This window comes from Equus caballus, chromosome X (assembly GCF_041296265.1).
Source record: "Equus caballus isolate H_3958 breed thoroughbred chromosome X, TB-T2T, whole genome shotgun sequence".
NCBI lineage: Eukaryota > Metazoa > Chordata > Mammalia > Perissodactyla > Equidae > Equus > Equus caballus.
This window is the reverse complement of record NC_091715.1, coordinates 70,438,519-70,463,447: the sequence shown is the minus strand read 5'-3', so window position 1 is coordinate 70,463,447 and position 24,929 is coordinate 70,438,519. Positions and strand designations below refer to the sequence as shown.

At 42.3% G+C, this 24,929-nt stretch overlaps 1 protein-coding gene across 2 annotated transcripts in view; it reads right to left on the bottom strand.

Moving 5' to 3' along the window:
• Window positions 1-24,929, bottom strand: part of SLC16A2 (solute carrier family 16 member 2) — a 99,067-nt gene that overhangs the window by 7,684 nt on the left and 66,454 nt on the right. The window contains exons 2-4 of one of the 2 annotated variants that reach the window (XM_001504975.5): window positions 6,402-6,546; window positions 2,725-3,175; window positions 1,590-1,733 (exon numbers count right to left, since the gene is read on the bottom strand). In XM_001504975.5, the coding sequence (XP_001505025.3) occupies window positions 1,590-1,733; window positions 2,725-3,175; window positions 6,402-6,546 (740 nt within the window). The remainder of the gene's footprint in view (window positions 1-1,589; window positions 1,734-2,724; window positions 3,176-6,401; window positions 6,547-24,929) is intronic. The other variant, XM_014728983.3, reaches the window with a different exon arrangement.

Sequence of the window (24,929 nt, the reverse complement as noted above, 5' to 3'; positions counted from 1 at the left end):
GGCCCAATGCTAGCTTACCCAGATTTCCAGCATCCTTTGGCATCTTGGAGCTACCGACACTGACAGGGAAGACCCACAGGGGTGGCATGTGGAAGAGGCTGGGGAAGCCACACATACGCCTATGCAAAAAGCCACCCGAATAAGGCACTTGCCAATATTTGCACAGGAATTCAAAATTTTGTAATTGGTTTGTCTCAGTCATAGGCCTTTGGTTTGACCTTGATCAAGTCACTCATCATCTCTGGGATGTGGCTCTGCCATCCATCACTTAGGGTAAAGTGGAATATGAGAAGAGTGCTACATAGCAGTTCAGCTGTGCCACTACTGTCTGTGTGAGTCTTTCTCTCAGTTTTTCCATCAGTGTAATGAGAACTTGGACTGGATAGACCATAAGGTCACCCCTAGCTCTGACAAAGAAGATCCACCAGCTCTTGCAAATCTAACACAGAGTTAAACACAACAGGAAATCTTAATCATATCTTTGTCCAAGACATGTGATGGTATTTAGGAAAACATTTGGTGCTGTCAGAAGACAGAAATTCCTGCTATGACTGTAGTCAGGGCACATTGGTTTTAGGGCTTCCCTAGGAAAGTCAGAACTCAACCACCTTCCTGATGGATTATTTGTGACCACATATTTTCTGGGGCTGCTGTCGCTTCTCCACAGGGTTTCACACTTGGGCACCTTCACCTTCTGGTAAACCCAGATGCAGGAGCAAAAAGCATGAGCCAGGTAAGAAAGGCAATATTGCTGCCAGGTAGACAAAGACAGACAGCTTGAGCAGTAGTACGTATTCAAACCAGACCCGAGCCCAGTTCACACAGACAATGGCCTCTTGAGCATCCATATGGCTTCTGCCCACAATATGAGGCTACCATTGTCACTGTCAGAAGGATAAAAACCTTTGATGGCTATAACATCTTCTACTTCCCAAAGCCTAGTCACACCTATATTTCTTTTGATCCTCATCTGTGAAGTAAGATAGGAAGGGCAAGAATTATTCTCATTGCACAAAGGAGAAAAGTGAGGCCTAAAGAGGGGAAGTGAAGCCTGGCCCTTTCTGGCACTTTTTTTGGTGTCCATCAAGAGGATGGCATTTGAGAGCCAGTGCTTGATACCAAGTAGCTCTTGAAGTATAAGAGCTGATGGACCTGGAGGAGAGACACATTGGGCCACAAAATACTATAGATGCCCAACACCCTCCGAGAGATTACAGGGTAGCAGTGAGATCAGTCCTCAATGGGAGCAGCATCTAACTCCTGGCCTCAGTTTCCCTCTTTCAGATGGGAGAGCCATTATTAATAAACACTTTCTTTGAAAGTGTTGTTAGAGGTTCCATTTACACTACTCTCACTGGATCCTCCCTCCACCTTGATGAAGAAGGCAGAACAGGATGATTGTCTTCATTTCAAAGCAAGGGAAACTGAGGCTCAGAGAATTTGATTGGCTTTCCCATGTTGCTTGTGTCAGAGCTGGGGCTCAGGGCATATCAGTGACACACCCTACCGTTCTAGTCCAAAGGCTGGGGATAACCTAGCATCTGTGGAAGGCTGTTCCTCCCCATAGTGGACAGAATGATCAAACTCACCTGCAAGTAGATCTTCTTAAGTCCAGGAATGGAGTCACTGATACGGCCCGATACGAGGCGCCCGAGGCCTGAGGTAGCCCCAATACACACCAAGAGCACCCAGGTCTGCTTGATTTCCAAGAACTCTTCTTCCACATACTTCATCTGAAAAGCATAGCACCAGGCCCCCAGGACAAGAGGAAGAAGAGGAGCTGACTGGTTAGTTGTTGGCATACCCAGAACCCTCTGCTGCTTACTTCCCTGGACCACAGCAAGAGCTCCCTCCCCTGCAGCCCTCTCCCCTGTAGCCCTAGCTCCAGGACAAGCTCCCTGACTGCTTCTAACAGCTTAAAAGGCTGCATGTCCCATGGCTCTCCGGATTCTGGGCTTCTGAGCAACAGCTGAGGGGAATGGGTATCTCCAAGCCCCTTCTAAGCTCTGGCAGGACAGAATACAGCCTTAACAACTGAGAAAATCCAAGGGTTACCCTATAATCTCCCCATTCCCTGATCCAGAACTGACAGCCTGGGGCAACGGCAGGTCACCAGGGGAGAAGGATCCACCAACGTCCAGCTAACACTTCCAAAAGCGTTTTTTAAGAACCACAAGGTCTGTGGAAGATAACAGCTAGGCTACACCTGACGGTTCTATGGCCATGTAAATTAGGTGGATGCTGGTTCAACAAAGATAAATGGGTTTCTTTACTACAGGATCTTTTGGTAACTTTAAAATATTGCTACATATTATGAAGCTAGAGAGATCTAGTACATGTTATTTCCTAAATAAAATCATTTGGCCTCAAAGACCAGCATTCCATAGAACATACTCTTAGAAAACCCTATCCTTAGGTCATCTGGGCCAGTCTCCTGCAGCCCAATGATGCATATCTTCTCCTGAAAATCCATCTAGATTTATCAGAGGGGGAAACCACAGGCATGGGCCTTCCCCTAAGGAACTCTCCCCGTCTCCCATTGAGGTCTTCCCTGAGCCTTTGCCCTTTCCCACTCTGGGTCTCTCCAACTACTGTTTTGTCTCTTTTTCCAAAGGTCCCAGCTCTGCCCTTTCAATGTCCTCCGCCCCTACCCTCTGGACTTCAGGAAGGTTAAGGGCAGCTTCTTGGGGCTAGGTAGGGTAGGCCCACCCTGGTATTCCTCACCAGGTGTACATAGGGAACGAAGTAGCCAAGGGCAGCAGCAGCAATCCCGAAGGCCCAGATGCGGTAGGTACGTTGCCGGAACACTCGCATGTTGAAGTACTTCCTGAGCTGAGCCAGAAAGCGTTGGCACAGGGTGCGGACACCTCTTTTGCTTGGGGTGTCCTGGGAGCTGGGCAGGAGGGGCCGGTAGGTGAGTGAAAGTAGTGTAAGAATAAACATGAAGGTACTCAGCACCTGGAAGGTTTGGGCAAGCTTGATCTTAGCCCCCAGTGTTTTGATGAGGAGGGGGAAGGATATGGAGAAGATGCTACTCCCAGCAGACACCACACCATTGGCCAGACCCAGGCGGCGTTGGAAGTAGTGGCCCAGGATGACGAGAGATGGCTGAAAGGCGAAGGAACAGCCACAACCAAAGAGAATCCCATAGGTGAAGTAACGCAGGCTTAGTGAGCTGTGGGAGAGACACCAAGAGCTATCCTCAGCAGCCTGACCAGCAATCCATCTGCTCTTCTCCCTTCACCCTCCTGAGACCTGCATCCTCCTACCCTTAACCCACAGCCCCACTTACCACTGACCCTCAGAACAGGCAAGGTGCAGGATCTTCTGATCCCCATTTTGCAGATGGGGAGACAGAGGCTCAGGGAAGTAAGGTACCCAAGGTAGCAAAATTGGGGATCAGCAAAGCTTGGACTTGACTCTAGGTCTGTGTGACTCTGGTTTGAATCACAGCACCCCATCAGAGGGGATTGTTCAAAAGAAAGCCAGAACCAGCCTATGCAAGGGCTGGTTGAGGGGCTATAAGGAGTAAGTCAATGCCTCAGAGAGAGCAGTTTCACCTACTGCTCACCTAGACACCATGGATAGGCTGGTAGCCAAAGCTTTATCGCAAGTTACAACAAACGTCTGTAAGGAGCCAAGATCACGGAAGAATGAGACCCTTCACAGGACTTTTCAGTGTCTTTCTCCATGCTCAGGGTCCTCAATATTTCAGAGAATGCCTGGTGTACTTCCGAAAGACACCCCTTCCCCAACCCTGCCCAAAGTCTGGATAACCCAAGACCCTTTACTTCAGGCCCTAGATGATCTCCACGGGAATCCTGAGGTAAAGAGTCCCTTTAACTTCTAGAGCCAAACTCCTGTTGCTGGACATAATATGGATTATAATATGAATTATAATATGGATTAGTTCTCCAGAGTAGTCTGGCTGCTTGACAGGAAATGGAGCCTCAAAGAAGTTGTGGGCCTGGTGAAGTAAGACAAGTTCTGGCTTACAACTCTTAGGGCCTGCTGTGGCCATAAACCTCTGTAACAGAAGGCAAAGTGTCAGAAGGGAAAAGGCCATGGGAAGGTCAGGTTGGCCAGCCATCTGCCCTCAGACGGTATTGGTACAACCTAGTGAAGAATTTTGTTTTCTTTTTGAAGCCTCCACATATTTTGCAATAGTTCTTATCTGACCACTTAATTACCTAATACTCTCCATGGTCAAGAGGTTCCTCCCCACAGATAGACCCAGTCCTCATACTAAAGGACTGGGCCTATGCTGCAGAGATGATGTGGCCTAGCACTCATGATTCCAAGACAGCTATCGCCACCATTTCTTTCCATCTGCTTGCATTCACTGGATACGAGCAAGGGCTTTGGTTTCAAAAGGGCTGCCTCCACTTGGAACACATAGCTAAGCCAATTGCTCCTCTTCTGTCAGATTCCTTGGGGCCTACTTCCATTATATTCTAGGTACCTTTCGGGATTGGCTTGGGCTGGGGACCTTGTCTAAGAGAGAGGAGTTAGAAAGATCTAAGGGAGACCTTCGGGGAGGGGGCTGGTGAGGGCAAAGCATGGGATTCAGCTCAGTGTGGTGGATCAATTTCTAGCTGGGCCCCAAGGCAGGAAGCCCCTGAGTAGGCTTGCCAAGGCCTCCCTAGCTCTGTCTGCACTCTGCCCTACCTCACGCCATCCAAAGGAACTAAGAGCCCTGATTCAGACAACAGGAAGGATGACTTGGAGCTCTAGCCACAAGTAGAACCATTTTTCCACTGGACGTGAAGCCATCCAGAAAGTTTTTTGGCTCTGAAGATGTTCTTACAGAAAGAGCAAAGGGGGTGAGTGAAGGGCTTTGAGGCTGGAGAACAGAACGCCTACTCCAATGTGCCTAAAGGAGAGTGCCAGAAGAAAACACATCTGAGCTCCTTCCCCTCCTGTAACTGAGCTCATGTGGATTGGAAGGGAAATGGGATCCGTATGTTGCTAATTTGTTTACACTTTGCTCTGCTCAACCTTAAAAAACAGGCCTCTGCTGTGTACTGCTGAGACTGGAGCCACTTCTGAGGCCTAGCTCATTCCCACAAGGAGGCAGGCACCAGCTTGCTGAAGGCAAATGAGGCTGACCACCAGAGGGGTCCTAAAAGGGTTGCAAACTCTTGCCCTGGGAGGGCTGAGCAGATTACAGGCAGGACATGGTTTTCCCCTCCTCTGTTCTAGTTGGATAGGATCGAGCCAAGAAACCATTGCAGGCCAGATTCAAGCTCTGCTGGAGGATAGGCTGGGTAGCTGGAAATGCTCAAATCATAAAGAAAGCTGGATCACCCTCACAGGGCACAGTTGTGGCAGAACGCAGTTAACAAGCTCCTCTCAAGTGGAAACTTAGGCCTAGAGAGCATAACCATGGTTCTTCTCTGGGGAGGCAAACTCAGAAAGCAAGGCTCTGACAAGTTAGCTGTGTCTCCAGGACGGCATTCTCCTACACCAGCCCAGGCAGTTTGGAAGTAGGGTGTACCATAACTTCCAAAGTGTCTTTGGCAGAAAGTCAATAGAGTTCCTTAGGAATCCCATATTCCTCAGGCTGTGATGGAGGGTTTTTACTTCTCCCCTCCCCTACAGACATGCTTCTGCAAGGATGGCAGAAAGAAAGCAGAAAATGAACTGTAGCCTGCTCCTTGCCTGACATTACCAAGTTCTGCCAGGGGGACCAACAGGACCAGAGTTCAGGCCTAACTGGGTGCTGGGTCTATGCCTCAGTGAATGATGCTGCTAAACATCACTTCTCATGCCCAAGACATGAATCTTTATCTGTCCCAAATCATCTATACATCAGCAGCCAGAAATACCTGGAAAGAGGCCCAAAATGCTAAACAGCCTTGGGCTCAGCTGACCTTTTTCTCAATATAAGATTCCCTTAGGAACCCTGAAATGGTAGTTGTTCACATGGGCTCACTCCAGAAACTCATTCCCGGGAGGCAGGTGAGGTCATGAGATGTGTGGCACATTGAAGGGGAATAGGGCAGAGCTGGAAGAGACCTGAAAAGACCATCTGGTCTAATCCCCTCATGATACAGATACAGAAATTGAGGCCCAGAGAGGGGAATGGTACTCATCAGTTGTTCTATAGCCATTCAGTGGCCAAAACTGGACTTGGGCCCAGCTGTATGAACACCCAGGCTTAGGCTCCTCCCACCACTTCGGAACTCTTGGGTCTTCTGGGGGGCTCTTTCCTACCAATGTGTCCTGGGGACATTACCTAGGTGAGTCCTATTGCACAATGATTCCCGGGAGCAGGGTCTTTGAGTACCCTCCATGGAAAGGGCCACAGGGAATTCTGCAATGAGAAGTGTCCCTACTTGAAGCCCAGAAAGAAGTTAACCCTCAGCCTTGGACAAATGGCCAGCAACTCCTAGTCTTACCTGGTGAAGGAGCTGGTATGGAGGCCGACGAAAGCGACAGCAGCCCCCGCAGTTGCTGTGATTCGGCAGCCCAAACGATCAGTGAATATACTCACAATGGGAGAACAGAAGAAGATCATGCCCATTGAGAGGGCTCCTACCCATGCTGCAGAGAAAAGAAGCACAAAGACACCTTAGCTTAATGTGGTACCTGCTGGTACGGCTAGTATTTCATTTCTTTTTCTCTGGCGTTTCACAAGGGACATTGCATTGGCCTGCACTGCCAACCTGCTAGCCCCCAATGGTCAGAGAGGTTAGGCAATTTTCAAAGGCAACGTGAGAACCAGGAGTCTAGTTTATAAACACCCCCAGAACATCAGAGCTGAGGCAGGGGGCATTTGGAGATCATTAAGTCTATGATGGAGCCTTCCAACTAGCTACCATACAGCTACATTACTTTTCTCAGCCTCTTTGGTTGCTTGGTATGATCATATGACCGAATTCTGACCACTAGAATGTGGGTAAAAGTGATACGCACCACTTCTAGGCCTGGGCCATGAAAAAGCTCCCATGAGGTTTCTGCTTCCCTGTGGGCTACAACTGCAGAGTGACCTTGGAAGTTGTGCATTAAGACTGGCAGGACTGCCATCAGTTCTGTCTCGGTACCTGAATAAGTACATGGAGTGAAGTTTCCCCTCCCTCTCCAATCTGGAACCGCTGCCCTGAATGTTACATAAGAAATAAAGAAACTTCTTGTCTTTTAAGCCACTGAACTTTTGAGGGCCATTTGTTGCAGCAGTTAAACCAACACAAACTAAAACAAAGAGATTCCTCCACTACCATTTTACTGATAAAGAAACAGGTCCAGAAAAATGTGAAGGGACTTATCAATGATCACACAGCAAGGTAGTGGCAGATCTGGGACTCAAACCCAACTCTCCTTATTCCTAGTCCGAACTTCATTGTATTCTATCTTCTACTGGGGTACATGAAGCCTCCTATCATAGCAGAGGCTGGATATAGATAGAATGGGAGATTTGAGCAGTGGGGTCAGATTTGGACTAGCCAATATTTCAGGCCCTTCCAGGGATGCTAAGCTGGATTTATATCCTTAGGCACTGGGCTACTTGGCTTCAGAGCCAAGGAGCATGGGAGCCTTCAGGAGCTAAGATAAGTCTTGTCTTGGTCATTGGAACAGTCCTGTGAAGATGCTAAGACAAAGGAGCAAAGAATGCCACAGACAAAGGCCTCCTAAAATTGTACGAGGACACAGCGTAGGTTCAGGAGCTACTCAAAGATTTCTCAGGACACTGTTTAAGAGGGTCATGTAACCCTCATTCTGAAATCCTTTATCAGAGTCCGTGTTTGGCAAATCCCTGACTCTAAACTCAAATAAGAGGAGTTTGTTCTGTTTCTAAAGGCTCTTAAGTGTCTGTAACAATCCTCACCAGGGAGGAAGAAATTTGCCCTTTTACTTAGATTTTTCCAGCCCATTTCCCCTTGTTCGGCCCTCAGAAAGAAAGCCCAAGTTTTTTTGCTTGAAGGCTGTTATCAAGTTTTATCTTGGGTTCTTTTTTTCCACGCTAAATAATCTTAGTTCCCTTAACTTTTCTTCTTAGCATTAATTTCTAACTCTGTAATTACTTTCAGAGCTCTCCTCTGAACACGGCCCAAATCTTCATCATCATCATCATCAAAATGCCTTCATTGAGTGTCAACTGAGCAGGGTGCCAGGCCAGCTTCTGGATCTCTTCAATTGTAGATCCCCAAGTGGGCCAGAAGAGTGCAGTCTGAGTGAGGTCAAGGCTAGTCCACCGTCTGCGTCTCTGCTCAGATCCCCACTGGGAATCTTTGCTTTGCTGGGGTACCTTCTTGAGCCCTAGCTGCCTGGCTCCAAACATACTGTCCTGGAACAGCAGGAGACCTGACCTGTCCTAATAATTTTACCTCTTACCTTGCAATTTTACCTCTTATCAGCTGTGAGACCTTGAGCAAGTCACACAGCACCACTTCTTTAATCCTCAGTCTTCTCATCTGTACAATGGGGATTCAAATTCCTGATGTGCTTTCCTCAAAGTTTTTTTAATGATGATCAGATGTAATAATATGTATAAGAGAGCTTTGTAAATGCCAATAGTCACACCATATACAAAAATTAAAGCAAATGGATCATAGACTTAAATGTAAAACTTAAAACTAGAAAGCTTCTAGAAGAAAGTATAGGAGAAAATCTTTCTGATCTTTAGTGAGGCAAAGATTTCATAGATATTTACAAAAAGTATGATCCACAGAAGAAAATATTGATACATTAGACTTAACAAAAATTTAAAACTTCTGCTCTTCAAAAAATACGGTTATGAAAATGAAAAGGCAAGCCACAGACTGGGAAAGAAATTTACCACACACGCATCGGATAAAAGACTGGTACCCAGAATACAAGTGTGAGTTGACTTCCACAACTCAATAAGAAGAAAGCAAACAATCCAGTTTAAAACATGGGCAAGAGATTTGGAAAGACATTTCACACACACACACACACACACACACACAAACACATGATATGAATGGCAATTAAGCACATGAAAAGATGTTCAATATCATTAATCATTCAAGAAATGCGTAGTAAAACCACAATGAGATACCTTTACACACCCACTAAAAAGGCTTTTAAAAAATGACAATACTTCGTACTGGTGAGGATGTAGAGGAACTGGAAATCTCATACACTGCTGGTGGGAATGCAAAATGGCGTACCTACTTTGGTAAACTGTTTGGCAGCTTTTTACAAAGTTAAACACAATTACCATGTGACCCTGAAATCCCACTCCTAGGTAGTTACCCAAGATAAATGAAAACTTATGTTCACGTGAAAACCTGTACCTAGATGTTTATAACAGCTTTTTTTATATGACTGCCAAAAGCTGGCAAGAACTCAAAATATACTTCAACTGGTGAATGGATAAACAAATGGGTATACATTAATACAATGGAATACAACTGTGCAATAAACAGGAATGAACTATTGATACAGGCAACAATTTGGACAATTCTCAAAGGCATTATGCTCAGTGAAAGATGCCAGACACAAATGATTCCATTTATATGAAATTCTGGAAAAGGCAAAACTATGGGGACAAACAGATCAGTGGGTGCCAGGAGAAAGGGTGGGGGGAGAGGATCTATTATAGAGGAGTACCAGGGAAATGTTCGGAGTGATGAATTGTTATATATCTTAACCGCCTTGCAGGACATCTGGTCCTGTCCAAAATGTCCATCAGACATTTGGTTCACGCCAAAAAGTCCTTGATATGTGGTCGTATTTGGTCCTGTCTAAAATGTCCATGGAAACATCGGGTCCATGCCAAAAGATCCTTGATATTTGGTCCTGTCCAAAACCATTTGGCATGAAGCAAATATGCCCATGGACATTTTGGACAGGACCAAATGTCTGCTAATCCTTAACTCTAGCGATGGTATTCTTTTGTTAAAATTCATAGAACTGTGTGTACAAAAAGGGTGAATATTACCATTTGTAAATTATACCTCAATAAATTTGATTTTATAAAAAGAGGAGAGGGGGCAGGGAAGCAGGAAGTGCCAGTGGGAGACCTCATTTATGATGTATGTATTTTTATTCTGGCCAAATTTTCAAAGAAAATAGTTCAAGTATATCATCGAAGAAGAAAAAGACACAAATTCGGTAAATCATCTTCCTGACATTTTGTAAACTAGGACTCACCATTATTTGGCCCTTCTGAATATCTACAATACAATGAAAACTGATGACTGGGCTTGAACGTATCTTTTGTACAGTCAAAGAAAGTTTAAATTATATTTGATATAGCATTTTTTGTTAATGACATGTATCCATCATTATGGTGTCATACAGAGCAGTTACACTGCCCTGAAACTCCTCTGTGCTCTGTCTGTTCATCCCGCCTAATCCCTGGCAACCACTGATCTTTATACTGTCTCCATAGTTTTGTCTTTTTCAGAATGTTATATATTCGGAATTATACAGTGTATAGACTTTCAGGTTGGCTTCTTTCACTTACTAACATACATTTAAGGTTTCCCCATGTCTTTTCGTGGCTTGAGAGCTCATTTCTTTTTAGTGCTGAATAATACAGTAGTCCTGCCTTATCCACGGTTTCATTTTCTGCGGTTTCAGTTACCTGCAGTCAAATGTGGTCTGAAAATATTAAATGGAAAATTCCAGAAATAAATAATTCATAAGTTTTAAAGTGCACGCCATTCTGAGTAGCATAATGAAATCTAGTGCTGTCCTGCTCTGTCCTGCCCTAGACGTGAATCATCCCTTTGTCCAGCATATCCCTGCTGGATATGCTACCACTTAGTAGCCATCTTGGTTATCAGATCGACCGTTGTGGTATCACAGTGTTTGTGTTCAAGTCACCCTTATTTTACTTAATAACGGCCCCAAAGTGTAAGGGTAGTGATGCTGGCAACTAGAATATGCCAAAGAAAGGCTGTAAAGTGCTTCCTTTAAGTAAAAAGGTGAAAGTTTAGGACTTAAGGAAAGAGAAAAAATCATATGCTGCGGTTGCTAAGATTTACAGTAATTTTTATTGTAATTGTTCTATTTTATTCTTTGTTATTCTTAATCTCTTACTGTGCCTAATGTAGAAATTAGGCTTTATCATAGATATGTATGTATAGGAAAAAACACAGTATATATATGGTTTGGCACTATCCGCAGTTTCAGGCATCCACTGGGGGTCCTGGAAGGTATACCCCACAGACAAGGGGGGACTACTCTATTTTGTTGTCTGGATGTTCCACAGTTTATTTATGAACTCACCTATTGAAGGACATCTTGGTTGCTTCCACATTTTGGCAATTATGAATAAAGCTGCTATAAACATCCATATGCAAATTACTGTGTAGAATACGTTTTCGACTCACTTGGTTAAATACCAGAGAGCACTATTGCTAAATCATATGTTTAGTTTTGTAAGAAACTGCCAAACTATCTTCCAAGGTGACTGTGCCATTCTGCATTCCCACCAGCCACGAGTGAGAGTTCTTGTTGTTCCATGTGCTTGTCAGCATTTAGTGTTGTTGGTGTTCCGGATTTTGGCCATTCTAATAGATATGTAGTGGTATCTTGTTGTTTTCATTTACGTTTCCCTGATAATATATGATGTTGAGCATCTTTTCATATGCTTATTTGTCATCTGTATATTTTCTTTGATAAGGTGTGTGTTAAGGTCTTTGGCCGATTTTTTTTATTGGGATTATAATGGTTTATAACTGTATAATTTCGGGTGTACATTATTGTTTATCAATTCCTGAATACACTTCATCGTGCTCACCCCCAGTAGTCTAATTTTTATCCATAACCATACGTATGTACCCCTTTGTCCCTTTTGCCCACCCCACAACCCCCTTCCCCTCTGGTAACCACTAATCTGTTCTCTTTATCCATGTATTTGTTTTCTTCCACATATGAGGGAAATCATGCAGTATGTGTCCTTCTGTCTCTGGCTTATTTCGCTTAACATCACACCCTCACCGATGTTGTTGCAAATGGGACAATTTTGTCCTTTTTATGGCTGAGTAGTATTTTGTTGTATACATATACCACATCTTCTTTATCTATTCATCTGTAGAAGGGCACTTGGGTTGTTTGCACATCCTGGCTATTGTGAATTGTGCTGCAATGAACATAGAGGTGCATAAATCTCTTTGGATCATTGATTTCAAGTTCTTTGGATAAATACCCAGATTTTATAACTGGGTTGTTCATTTTCTTATTGTTGAGTTGTAAGAGTTCTTTGTATATTTTGGATAACAGTCCTTTATCAGATACGTCTTTTGCAAATATTTTCTTCCAGTCTGTGGCTAATCTCATTTTTTTGACATTGTCTTTCGCAGAGCAGAAGTTTTTAATTTTAATGAAATCTGCCTTATCAAAAAGTCATCACTATACCCAAGGTCATCTAAGTTATTTTCTAGGAGTTTTATAGTTTTGTGTTTTATATTTAGGTCTGTAAGAAGGGTGTAAGGTCTGTGTCTAGATTAATTTTTTTGCATGATGATGTCCGGTTGTTCCAGCACCATTTGTTGAAAAGACTATCTTTGCTCCATTGTATTGACTTTGCTTCTTTGTCAAAGATCAGTTGGCTACATTTATGTGGATCTATTTCTGAGCTCTGTCTGTCTATTCTTTCATCACTATCACACTGTCTTGAATATTGTAGCTTTATAGTAAGTCTTGAAGTCAGGTAGTGACAGTCTCCAACTTTGTTCATCTCCTCCAATAGGGGGTTGGCTATTTGGGGTCTTTTGCCTCTCCATGTAAATTCTAGAATCAGTTTGTTGATATCTACAAAATAACTTGCTGGGATTTTTATTGGAATTGCATTGAATCTATTTATCAAATCGGGAAGAACTGACATCCTGACAATATTGTCTTCCTATACATGAACATGGAATATCTCTCCATTTATTTAGGTCTTTGATTTCATTTATCAGAGTTTTGTAGTTTTCCTCATATAGATTTTGTACATATTTTGTTAGATTTATACCTAAGTATTTCATTTTTGGGGGTGCTAATGTGAATGGTATTCATTTTTTAACTTCAAATTCCACTTGTTCATTTCTGCTATATAGGAAAGCAATTGACTTTGGCATATTAACCTTGTATCCTGCAAACTTGCTATAATTGTTTATTTGTTCCAGGAGGTTTTTTGTCAGTTCTTTCAGATTTTATACATAGATGATCATATCATCTGTGAACAAAGACAGTTTTATATCTTCCTTCCCAATCCGTATACCCGTTATTTCCTTCTGTTGTATTACTACATTAGCTAGAACTTAGCTAAAGTATGATGTTGAAAAGGAGTGATGAGAGGGGACATCCTCGCCTTGTGCCTGATCTTAGTGAGAAAGATGCAAGTTTCCCACCATTAAGTATGAAGTTAGCTGTAGGGTTTTTTTAATACAGATTTTCAAAGTTAATCTGTTTGGTTTTTTTTTTAAACTTTTAAATTTTGAAATAATTAGAGATTCACAAGAAATAGTCAAGATAATCCAGAGAGGTCCCAGGAACCCTTCCCCCAGTTTCCCCCAATGGTTACATCTTATGTAACTATACTACAATTTCAAAACCAGGAAAGTGACATTGGTACAATGTATGTGTACAGTTCGATATCATTTTATCACATGTGTAGATTCGTGTAACCATCATCTCAATCAAGATACAGAACTATTCCATCACCACAAAGATCTTCATGGTCACACTCACTCCACTCCCCCACCATCCCTAACTCCTGGCAACCACTGATTTGTTTTCCATCTCTATAACATTATTTCAAGAAAGTTATATAAATGGAGTCATACAGTATGTGACCTTTTGAAACTGGCTTTTTTCACCCAGCGTAATTCCTGGAGATATATATTTGAAGTGACTTTCTTGTAGACAGCATATAGTTGGGGCATGTTTTTTATTTTTCTATCCGATCTGCTAATCTCTTAATTGCTTTATTTAGACCATTTACAATGGACATAATCACTGATATGCTAGGGTCATTTTATTTTTGTTTTTCTATTTGTTTCCTCTATTTTCCCTTCTTCTATTTCCTTTTTTCTGCCTGCCTGTAGCTTCCTTTAACAGTTTTTAGAATTCCATTTTGATTAATAGTGCTTTTGAGTGTATCCCTATGTATACGTTTTTTAGTGGTTGCCTAGCTATTACCTTATATATATATAACTTACCATGGTTTACTGATGTTAACATTTCACTAGTTTGACTAGAATGTAAAAATCTAATCTCCCTTATGTCCCTTCACCCTCCCTCATATAATTATCTTAAATATTTCTTTTGTGTACATTGATAACCACATCAGGAATCATTATAATTTTTGCTTCAACTGTTAAACATAATTTAGAAAACACAAGAGAAGAAGGAAAGTCTATTGTATTTACTCATAATTTTACTCTTTTCGTTATTCTTTCTTCCTTCTTGATGTTCCAAGATTCCTTCTTTTATTGTTTACTTTCTGTCTAGAGAACTTTCTTTGGGGACTGGCCCAGTGGCGCAGTGGTTAAGTTCGCATGTGCTGCTTCGGTGGCCTGGGGTTCGCCTGTTTGGATCCCAGGTGCAGACACGGCACTGCTTATCAAGCCATGCTGTGGCAGGTGTCCCACATATAAAGTAGAGGTGGATGGGCACGGATGTTAGCTCAGGGCCAGTCTTCCTCAGCAAAAAGAGGAGGATTGGTGGCAGATGTTAGCTCAGGGCTAATTTTCCTCAAAAAAAAAAAAAAAAAGGAGAACTTTCTTTGGCCATTCTTTTAGGCTAGGTCTGCTGGTGACAAATACTCTTAGTTATTCTTCATCTGAGAATGTCTCGATTTCCCCCTTCATTCTTTTTTTCTTTTTTTTTAAGATTTGCACCTGAGCTAACATCTGTTGCCAATCTTTTTTTTCTTCTTCTTCTTCCCAAAGTTCCCCAGTACATAGCTGTATATTCTAATTGCAGGTCCTTCTAGTTCTGCTATGTGGGATGCTGCCTCAGCTTGGCCTGATGAGCAGTGCTAGGTCCATGCCCAAGATGTGAGTAGATGAAACCCTGGGCCACCCAAGCAGAGTGCGTGAATTTAACCACTTGGCCACGGGGCTGGCCCCTTCCTCCTTTAAAAGGCCCTCTCCTCCTTCGTTCTTGAAGGATATTTTCATGGATATGCAATTCTGGGTTGGCAGTTCTTTATTGTCAGCACTTGAAAAGTGTTGTGCCACTTCTTCCTTCTGCCCTCCATGGTTTCTGGTGAGAAATCCACTGTCATTTGAATGTTTTCCCCTAAGTTAAAGTGTCATTTCTCTCTCACTGTTTTCAAGATTATTGTGTGTGTGTGTGTGTGTTTACATTTCAGAAATTTGACTCCGATGTGTTTGGCATAGATTAATTTGAGTTCATCCTCTTTGGGGTTCACTCAGCTTCTTGATACCGCAAGTTTATCTTTTGCCATATTTGGGAACTTTTCAGCCATTATTTCTTTGAGCACTTTTTCAGCCCCACTTTCTTTCTCCTTTCCATACAAGACTCCTCTGATGACAGGAATGTTACATGTTTTGTTAGAGCCCCACAGTTTCCTGAGGTTCTGTTCATTTTTTTTTTTCAATTTATTTTCTCTCTGTTCTTCAGATTGGATAATTTCTATTGTTCTGCCTTCAAGTTCACTGATTCTTTCCTCTGTCCTCTCTATTCTTTCATGGAGCCCGTCCAGTGATGTTTTTGTTTTATTATTATCATTTCAGTTGTTGTATTTTTTGGTTCTAAAATTTCCATTTGTTTCTTCTTTATATCTTCTATTTATTTTCTGAGACTTAGTGATTTTTCATTTATTTCAAGTATGATTGTAATTGCTCATTGAAGCATTTTTATGATGGCTGCTTTAAAATCCTTGTCAAATAATTCCAACATTTGTGTCATCTTGGTGTTGGTGTGAATTGATTATTTTTTCTCATTGAAGTTGAGATTTTCCTAGTCTTTGGTGTGACAAGTGATTTTCTATTGTGTCCTGGACATTTTGGACATTGTGTTATGAGACTCTGAATCTTATTTAAATCTTGTGTTTTAGCAGGCTTACTATGACACTGTGCCAGCGAGGCAACACCTCATTATTGCTAGGTGGGGTAGAAGAGATGGGGGTGGAAGTCCAGGTTCCCTGCTTAGCCTCCATTGGTACCCTGGGGCAGATGGGTGCCTTGTTACTGCTGAGCAGGGGTTAGTGTTCAATATCCCCACTGGGCTTCCTCTGATACCTTCCTGGCTTGGAGGAGTAGGGGTCCCTCATTACTATTTCCCACATTTCTTCAATTGATACTATACTGAGCAGTGTTGAAAGTCATAGTTTCCTACTTGGCCTTCACTACCTTGACACCTCTCCAGGAACGAGAGGAGAGTTGGAGGTTACAGTCTGGCAGGGGTGAAAGTCCAGGCTCCCTGCATGGTCTTCACTGACACCGTGGAGGAAGAGTAGGCCTTGTTACTGCTGAGAGTGGATGAAATTCCTGGCTCCCTATTCATTTTTACTCTGACACTACCTCCCTGCATGGGAACAGGGAGCAGGTTGGGGTACCTTGTTACAGCCGGGTGAGTGCAGAAGTCTAGGCCTTTGCCAGTAAAGGTCAGATGGGATGCATTTTCTTCCCATGGCGTTTAGCTGGAGTAGAGCAGTTATTGTCTAAAAGTTTTCTGTCTTGCTAGGCTGCCCCTTTCCTGGTCTTTTGGCTAGAGAAATCAGGCTTTTCTTAGGGCTCGTTTTGTCTGTTCCTGTTGGCATTTCTGGGTTGCCAGCTTCTTCAACTCCAGGTCTAAGGTATAAGAGGCAAAAAGAAAACTCAGGTAATTCACTGCTGTGTTGTTCTTTGAGTTCTGAGGTCTCTAGCCCATTGACCATTTTCTCTCTACATTTCAACCTTCTTATATTTGTTTTATTTATAATGTCCAGTGCTTTTAGCCATACTTCATGGGAGGAATAGAGAAAAGTAGCTTGACATTGTTTTTAATGCTAAATGTATATTTTTAAATGAAGCCATCCATATATAATATTCATTTATTCAACAGTTATTTAACATCCTCTCTGGCCCAGACACATGGCTATCCTACAGCCATTGAGGATGCTAAAAGAGTGAGATATGGTCCTTGCCTTCAAGGATCTCACAGCAGAATAGGGAACACATTTTTTTAAAATAGGGCAATAAAATTTATAAATTCCATGGTTCAAGACCAGAGTAAAATTTTCTATTTAAAGATTTTTCGAGAAGTCAGACATTCCAAGTGAAAGAAAATTTGCTATATTAAGGGAAAGAAAGGCAATCTAACAGCTATATTAATGACTGAAGAAGAATAGCATGATATACGAGGAAGTATTTAAAGGATTGTTAGCAGGAAAGGTTATCAGAGGAAATTTAGTAAGAGAAAAATAGTCAAGGGATGACTATATTAAAAAAAGAACCAATAGTCATAACAATAATGGTGATAATTACAACCATGATGATGATAAATGAGCGCTACTGGTTACCCTTTACCTTTCTTGCAATCAGTTTCCTTTTTTTGAAAATACAGGCATGGGTAGAGATTTTCTAGAATGCTTGACAGTTCTTGGACTCAAAGTTAGGGAGTTTTTTTGTTGTTCTCCATGTTACCTTTGCTCTCATATGAGAAAGAGAAAGAGATTTCAATGAAGCAGCTGAGATGTGGGAGAGTTGGAAAGGGTGAAAAGTAGAGTTTAACAGGAGATGTAGAGGTACATCTTTCTAAACAGACTTGGCAAAATCAGAGGTGGCCCCCTACAACTTTCCATCAGGCAGAGAGCATTATTTTCAACCTAAGCTGCACTAAGTGCTAAGCAAGTGACTAATTTCTGACTAATAAACTTTCTGTCCAACAAAGCCCTACGACTCTGAGGATGAACTATGTAAAAACCCGCCATCCACAGCTCTCATCCTATAATTCCCAGAATTCTCTTCTGCCTCAACCACTACCCTCAGTTAGGTACTCCCAGAGAGTTAGCCCCAAGAGGCCTGTACCTGAAGTGAATGTAATGTCTAAATTCAGCAGGCACTCCTTCCTTTCCTCCTCTAAGCACCCATAGCCAGCTGGGCTTCTCTTGGGCCTGGGCAGTACAAGAGCAGAACCTTGGCCTTTCCAGCTCCATCCTGGGCCTATTGGCTCTCAAGATTCCTTATGCTCAAAGTCTTTTCATTCAAGTGCCCAATTAGTGCCCTGGCTCCTTACCCAGGCTCACAGGCTAATGTCTTTGAAGTACAGGGAGATTGCTCAGAAAAGAACTTAAATGCGAGACCAGATTCCTCATTCCTTGGCTGCCAAAAGCCAACCTCTCTGAGCTCTCTTTCTGAGTTGAAAAAGGGAGAAAGGATACTCCAAGAGCCAAACTCTCCAAATAAATTACAGGGTTCCACAAATTCCTGTTGTTGTGGGAACTAACAAAATCTCAAATGAGGGGATGATGGAGCAAAGCCAAAGAAGGGGCAAAGCTGGGGAAGGGGTAGATGAGAGATAGGTGAGGGGGAGTGACATGGGGGCAGAGATGGCTCTCTTCAAGAGCCCCTGCTTCCTGACAAGGTACACAGTATGATGAAAGAATAGCAAATAGGATTAGGAGGCCATGTTCTGAGGCTTAGCTATCCAACTGCTGTACCCTATACTCAGTGGAGAAAATGGCACTAGGAATTGGAGTCTCTGTTCCAGAAATATTCCCCTGTTTCTGCCCCATCTCCAGCCCTCTTCAGAGTCTTCAGAACCAAGTAAAGAGGCTAACTTAGTTGGGATAAGTGGGGGGTGGTCAAAATGGCATAGTTAGGGCATGGGTGCCCTGTGGGGTAGGTAGCAGGCAGCTAAGGACTATGCTGATGGTATGCTGGCACATCTGGCCAGGTGGTCAGCACACCTTAGTGAAATGACTGAAAGCATTGGTGGAACACATTTAAAAGGAGGCAAGTGGAGGCACTTCAGGAGTTAGCCGGGGAACTCCAGAGGGTAGAAATATAACACACTGGTCTTCCTTGGACTCTGAGATGGCAGGAGCCCTAACCTCCATTCTCTCTGTGTCTGACTGGAGAGTGACCTCCAGCTGAGCTTCATTTATTAACTATTTCTCTAGCCTTGTGTAGGGCCCAGAGTTAAGTGCTGGGTAGTTATTTTTCCAGTAATCAGATTAAATGTTCTTGTTCAGGGACACTGATTCCAAACCTTTTTACATTTTCTGATGAACACTATGTTGAGAAGCTCTTTCTTCCAGCTCTTATCCTCTCTAAGCCCATTTACTTTGGCAGCTGCTCACCATCTATCCATTGTGTCTAGAACTCTACTCCAGATTCGTAGCAAGCTTTTATTTAAAAATTCCAAAAGTATTTTCATACTTGTCCTGGCATTTGATCCTGCCAGTTTTTTTTTTTTTTCCTTCATTAGAATGTGGTGGTGTTTTTCTGGGTTGGCACAGCAATACTGGAAAACATTCTCTTCCAAGCATTCAACATCTAAACAAATCCCATATTTAACCTTCCACACTTTGTCTCAAAACGTGCCAACTTTAATAGGCTACCTACTTTTGAATGTCAAAATTGTAAAGTCAAATAATCAAGGAAAACATAAATTGTCTTATTACCCCCTTATTAGGTTATTTGGCCTCCTTCTCTGTGCTGCTATTGTTTATTTACTTCCATTTTTGGACTCAGAAGATCTAGGGATCCAGTTCCTAATTTTACGGACAGTCAGACTGAGGGCTAGAGAGATTCACGCTTAGAAGTATCCATGTCAAGTCTGAAAATGCAGTCCTTCTAACTTCTGCCCCAGTCCTTCAGGGCTGACCGGGCTCTACTTAATGGCCTATGGGTATGGCCCACTGATTTGGAAACCACTGGCTTAGGACAAAGACAGTTACCTACTGGAGGAGCTAAGGTATATTACAGGTGGCTCTTCAACCAAAATTCATCAGTGCTTGAAAGAACTACAAATTGAAACAGTTTCTTCAGTTTTCTCTGAGGGTCTGTCCAGCACCTACAGACTCAGATTATCAGACACTCATCTGATAGAGGGTATGGGAAAGAGGCAGGAGGCAGAGACGGACAGATAAGAAATGAGACAGAAGGAGAGAGACACACATCTAAAACAGAAAGATTGATGGCAAGGGCCTTATTAGGACTGTAGAATATTAAAAATGAAAGGATCCTCAAGAATCATAGAGGGAGTAACTATGATGGCTGTACTGATGAATTCAAACATTTAAGGAAGAAATAACACCAATCCTACACAAACTGTTACAAACAATAGAGGAGGAGGGAACACTTTCCAACTCATTCTATGAGTCCAGTATTGCCCTATTACCAAAATCAGATAAAGACATCACAAGAAAAAAAACCTACAGATGAGTATCTCTCATGAACACAGTTGCAAAACCTGTAACAACATTTTAGAAAATTGAAGGCAACAATATATAAAAAGGGTAAAACATCATGACCAGGTAGTATTTATCCCAGAAATTCAAGGTTAGTTCAACATCCAAAAATTAGTCAATGCAGTATGTGATTATAGCAAGACTACAAATCTTTAAAATCCCATATAATTATCTCAATAATTCAGGAAAAGCATTTGACGAAATTCAATATCCATTCAGGATACAAACTCTCAGCAAACTAGTAATAGAAAGGGACTTTCTTAGCCTGATAAAGGGCAACTATGGAAAACATAGCTAACATCATACTTAATAGTGAATAAAATACTTAATAAAATCTTCCACCCTAAAATTAAGAACAAGGCAAGGATATCTGTTCTTGCTACTTGTATTTAACATGCACTGGAGGTTCTCACCAGTACAATAAGACAAGAAGAAGTAGAAGACATACGATTAGAAATAAGTAAAACTATCTCTATTCACAGACAACATGCTTGTCTATCCAGAAGACTCAATATTGTTAGGATATCAATTCTCCCCAAATTGTCCTATAGATACTATGTGATCTCAATCAAAATCCCAGCAAAGTTTTTTTTGGAAGAATTCGGCAAGCTGATTCTCAAATATTTGTTTCCAATTGATTGGAATTGTCAAGATTTTTTTTTTGCCTTGCTTCTCTGTGTTTTCTAATTTTTCAATTGTAAAAATATGCAGCTCTTTTAAAAAGTAGGAAAATGTTACTGTATTTTTAGTTTTATTGAGCTATAGTTGACATATAACAAACAGCCTATATTTAAAATGCAGAGCATAATAAGTTTTTTGTTTGTTTGCTTTGTTTTGCTGAGGAAGATTCGCCCTGAGCTAACATCCGCTGCCAATCTTCCTCTTTTTGTATGTGAGCTGCCACCACAGCATGGCCCCTGACAGATGAATGGTGTAGGTCTGCACCCAGGAACCAAACCTGAGCCACCAAACAGAACATGCCAAACTTAACCTCTAGGCCACTGAGGCTGGCCCAGAACATAATAAGTTTTGATATATGTATACATTGTGAAACCATCACCATAGTCAAGATACCGAGCATATCTATGATCCCCAAAAGTCATCTCACTATCCACAGGCAACCTTTGCTTTTCTTTCTGTCACTACACAGATTAGTTTGCATTTTCTGGAATTTTGTATAAACGGAATAAAAAGTAGTTAGTTTTTAGTCTGGCTTCTTTCACTCACTACAATTGTTTTGTGATATATCCAGGTTGCTGCATATATCAATAGTTAATTCCTTTTTATTGTTGAGTACCATTTCTTGGTATGGATGTACCACAATGTGTTTATCCACTTACATATTGATGGACACTTGAGTTGTTGTTTCTAGTTTTTTACTATTACAAATATAGTTGCTATGAACATTTGTGTACAAGTCTTGTGAGGTGGTTTTTTTTTAGCTTGAGGAAGATTAGCCCTAAGCTAACATCTGTGCCAATCTTCCTCTGTTTTTTATGGGGGTCACTGTCACAGCATGGCTGACAAGTGGTGTAGGTCCATGCCTGAGATCTGAACCCATGAACCCGGGCTACCAAAGCAGAGCACGCCAAACTTAACCACTAGGCCATGGGGCTGGCCCCATGTACAAGTCTTGATGTGGACATACGCTTTCATTTTTTTGGGATTGTGGGTCATTGTAACTCTAATCATTTGGAGAACTTTCAAACTGTTTTCCAAAGTGATTGTACCACTTTACATTCCCAGCATCTGTGCAACTGGAGCTGAGAGTTCCAGTTGTTCCAAATCCTAAGAGTTGGATGGTCAGTTTTTAAAATTTTAGATGTTTTAATAGGTGTGTAGTGGCATTTCACTGGGTTTTAACTGGCATTTCCCTAGTGACTAATGATACTGACCATCTTTTCATGTATTTGTTTACCATCCATTTTTCTTCTTTGGTGAAGTGTCAGTTCAAATCTTTTGGCTGTTTGCAATCAGGTTCTTTATTTTCTTATTTTTGAGTTTTGAGAGCACACACACACATTCTGGATATGAGTCCTCCTTTATCAGATATATGATTGGCAAATATTTTCTCCTAGTCTGCAGCTTGTATTTTAATTCTCTTAAAAGTGTATTTGAAGAGTAAATTTTTAAATTTTGATGAAGTCCAATTTATGTATTTTTTAGACTTTGTGCTCTTTGAGTTCCATTTAAGAAATCTTTGCCTAACCTAAGGTCACTATGATTTTCTCCTATGGTTTCTAGAAGTTTTATAGTTTTAGTTCTTACATTTAGGTCTATGATTCGTTTTGAGTTAATTTTAGACTATGGTGTGAGGTAGCAATTCAACTTCACTCTTTTCCATGTGGATATCCCGTTGACCTAGCACCACTGGAAAATATTATTCTTTCCCTATGGAGTTGTTTCGACACGTTTTGTTGAAAATCAACTAGCCATATATGTGTGGGCCCATTTCTGGACTCTCTATCCTGTTCCATTGACCTATATGTCTATCTTTATGCCAATACCACAACATACACTTGAAACATATGTGATTTATTGTATGTTAATTGTTCCTCAATAAAGCTTTAAAAAATCATAGATGGAGAAATTGAGGCTGAGAGAGGAACAAACTACTCAAGGAGTCACAGCAGGTCCATTGCTGAGCCAGGACTAAAACCCCTATCTTTGGACTCCTAATCCAGTGCCTCTTCCACTGTACCATGATGCCTATCAAGCCTCCAATGATCTGGCCAACCACCAGGGAAGAGCAGCAAGGATCAGATTGCTAATTTTCTTTTTCTTTTTTTTAAAAATATTTTATTTTTCCTGCTTCTCCCCAAAGCCCCTGGTACATAGCTGTATATTTTTAGTTGTGGGTCCTTCTAGTTGTGGCATGTGGGATGCTGCCTCAGCATGGCTTGATGAGTGGTGCTAGGCCTGTGCCCAGGATCTGAACCAGTGAAACCCTGGGCCACTGAAGGAGAGCATGCGAACTTAACCACCCGGCCAGGGGGCCAGCCCCTAGATGGCTAATTTTCTAAGCTCTGCTTTCAGGAAGCATCAGGGCCTTTGCAGACCCAGAACAAGAAACAAATGCTGAAATGATGAGCCCCTTTTGAGCTACGGAGGTACTCAGTTTGGGTAGCTCCTTCCACTAGGCCCCTCAAGGAGACAGGCAATCACTCTGTCTCCAAAAGCAGCTCTCCCCACACTTATAGTCCAGCATTAGGGAGGAAACCTTGGGTGGTTGGCCTGGGACGGATGACAAAGTAACCAATCTAGGGAAGACTGGCTGCCAGGATCAATAAGGCTTTCATCTTCAGAGCTGAGATAAACACTAGTGTTGGCTCCACAATTAGGGGCCTCCTGCTATGGCTTCACAAAGTACCAAAGCCAGAGGAAGTCTCACTCTTGAGATTAGGGAACGTTCCTGCCTCTGAGCAGCAATCTGCTGACAATCCCTAGCACCCTTGGGTTCCTTGTCAGAGCAGAGGGGTGGAGGTAGGAAAAAGATAGCGGAGGGAGAGACTGGGAAAGCATGGGCAGAGTTCATTTTTCAATCTAAAAATACCTTTTCCAGGAATTTCTGTTAAGTGTTTTCTGAGAGAGATGGGGAAAATGAAGGAATGAGCAGAAGAAGGAAATCAAAAGTCCCTGCAGGCCAGAGGATATCATAGTGGTTGGCAACCTGCTTCCCAACTGAGAAATTTCCTTAAGCCTCAGCTTGGCCATCCTGGAACTAGGGTGGGACCTGTACCACTATGGGAAACTTCTGGGATGGGTTAGTCTTTCTATAGCGTATAGGTTAAGAGTACAGGCTCTGAAGGCAGACAGACATGGGGTTAAGAACAAGATCTTCTACTTACTTGCTATTTGACTTTGAGCAACTTACTTCACATCTCTAAGCCTCAGTTTCCTCATCTGGGAAATGGATATTAAAAAGGTACTAACTAAATGTTTGTTTTGTGAAGGTTAAGTAAAGTAATATAACAGACCTGGTATGTAGAAAATAATATTGTCCTGGGGAGAGCAGATGAGGACAGTCACTCCTCTCAAGCCGCTACTGAACGGGACCTCACAACTCACACACATACACCCCTCCTTTAGCTGGCCCAGGTTTGTTGAATGACCATTATGCACTAGTGTGTCTTGGCGTGCAGAAGTTAATGATTGCTCAGAGCAGTGAGTCCTCATGGCACCCCATGGGCTCCAGCACGCCCCAAAACCTGAAATGCAGCAACAGGAAGACTGAACACTGGCAGCTAGGAGTCACACCCTCAGTAGAGCAAATCAAAGTGCTGTCTGGGCCTTGTCTGGGCACTGGCTACTTATCTGAGAGGTCCCTCTGCAGGAGGGGTAGGAGTGGTAGAGTTGGCAAAGGGATGGAGGTTAAGGTTGCAAATCCCCTCTTCCAATTCAATCTGACAGGAAGAGCAAATCATCATGATGGCAAGTATGGGTGGATCGGAGGGGAAGGCAATAGCCACTCATGTCAGCACTGAGCAAGCCAGACCCCATAGACTCAAGATAAACCTCTTGGCAATGAGCGGGAAGGTCCCAACACCTTTGTCTTTTAGTCTCAATCCCACCTTTGTAGAGTCCTTTTATCTTCCAAAACCCT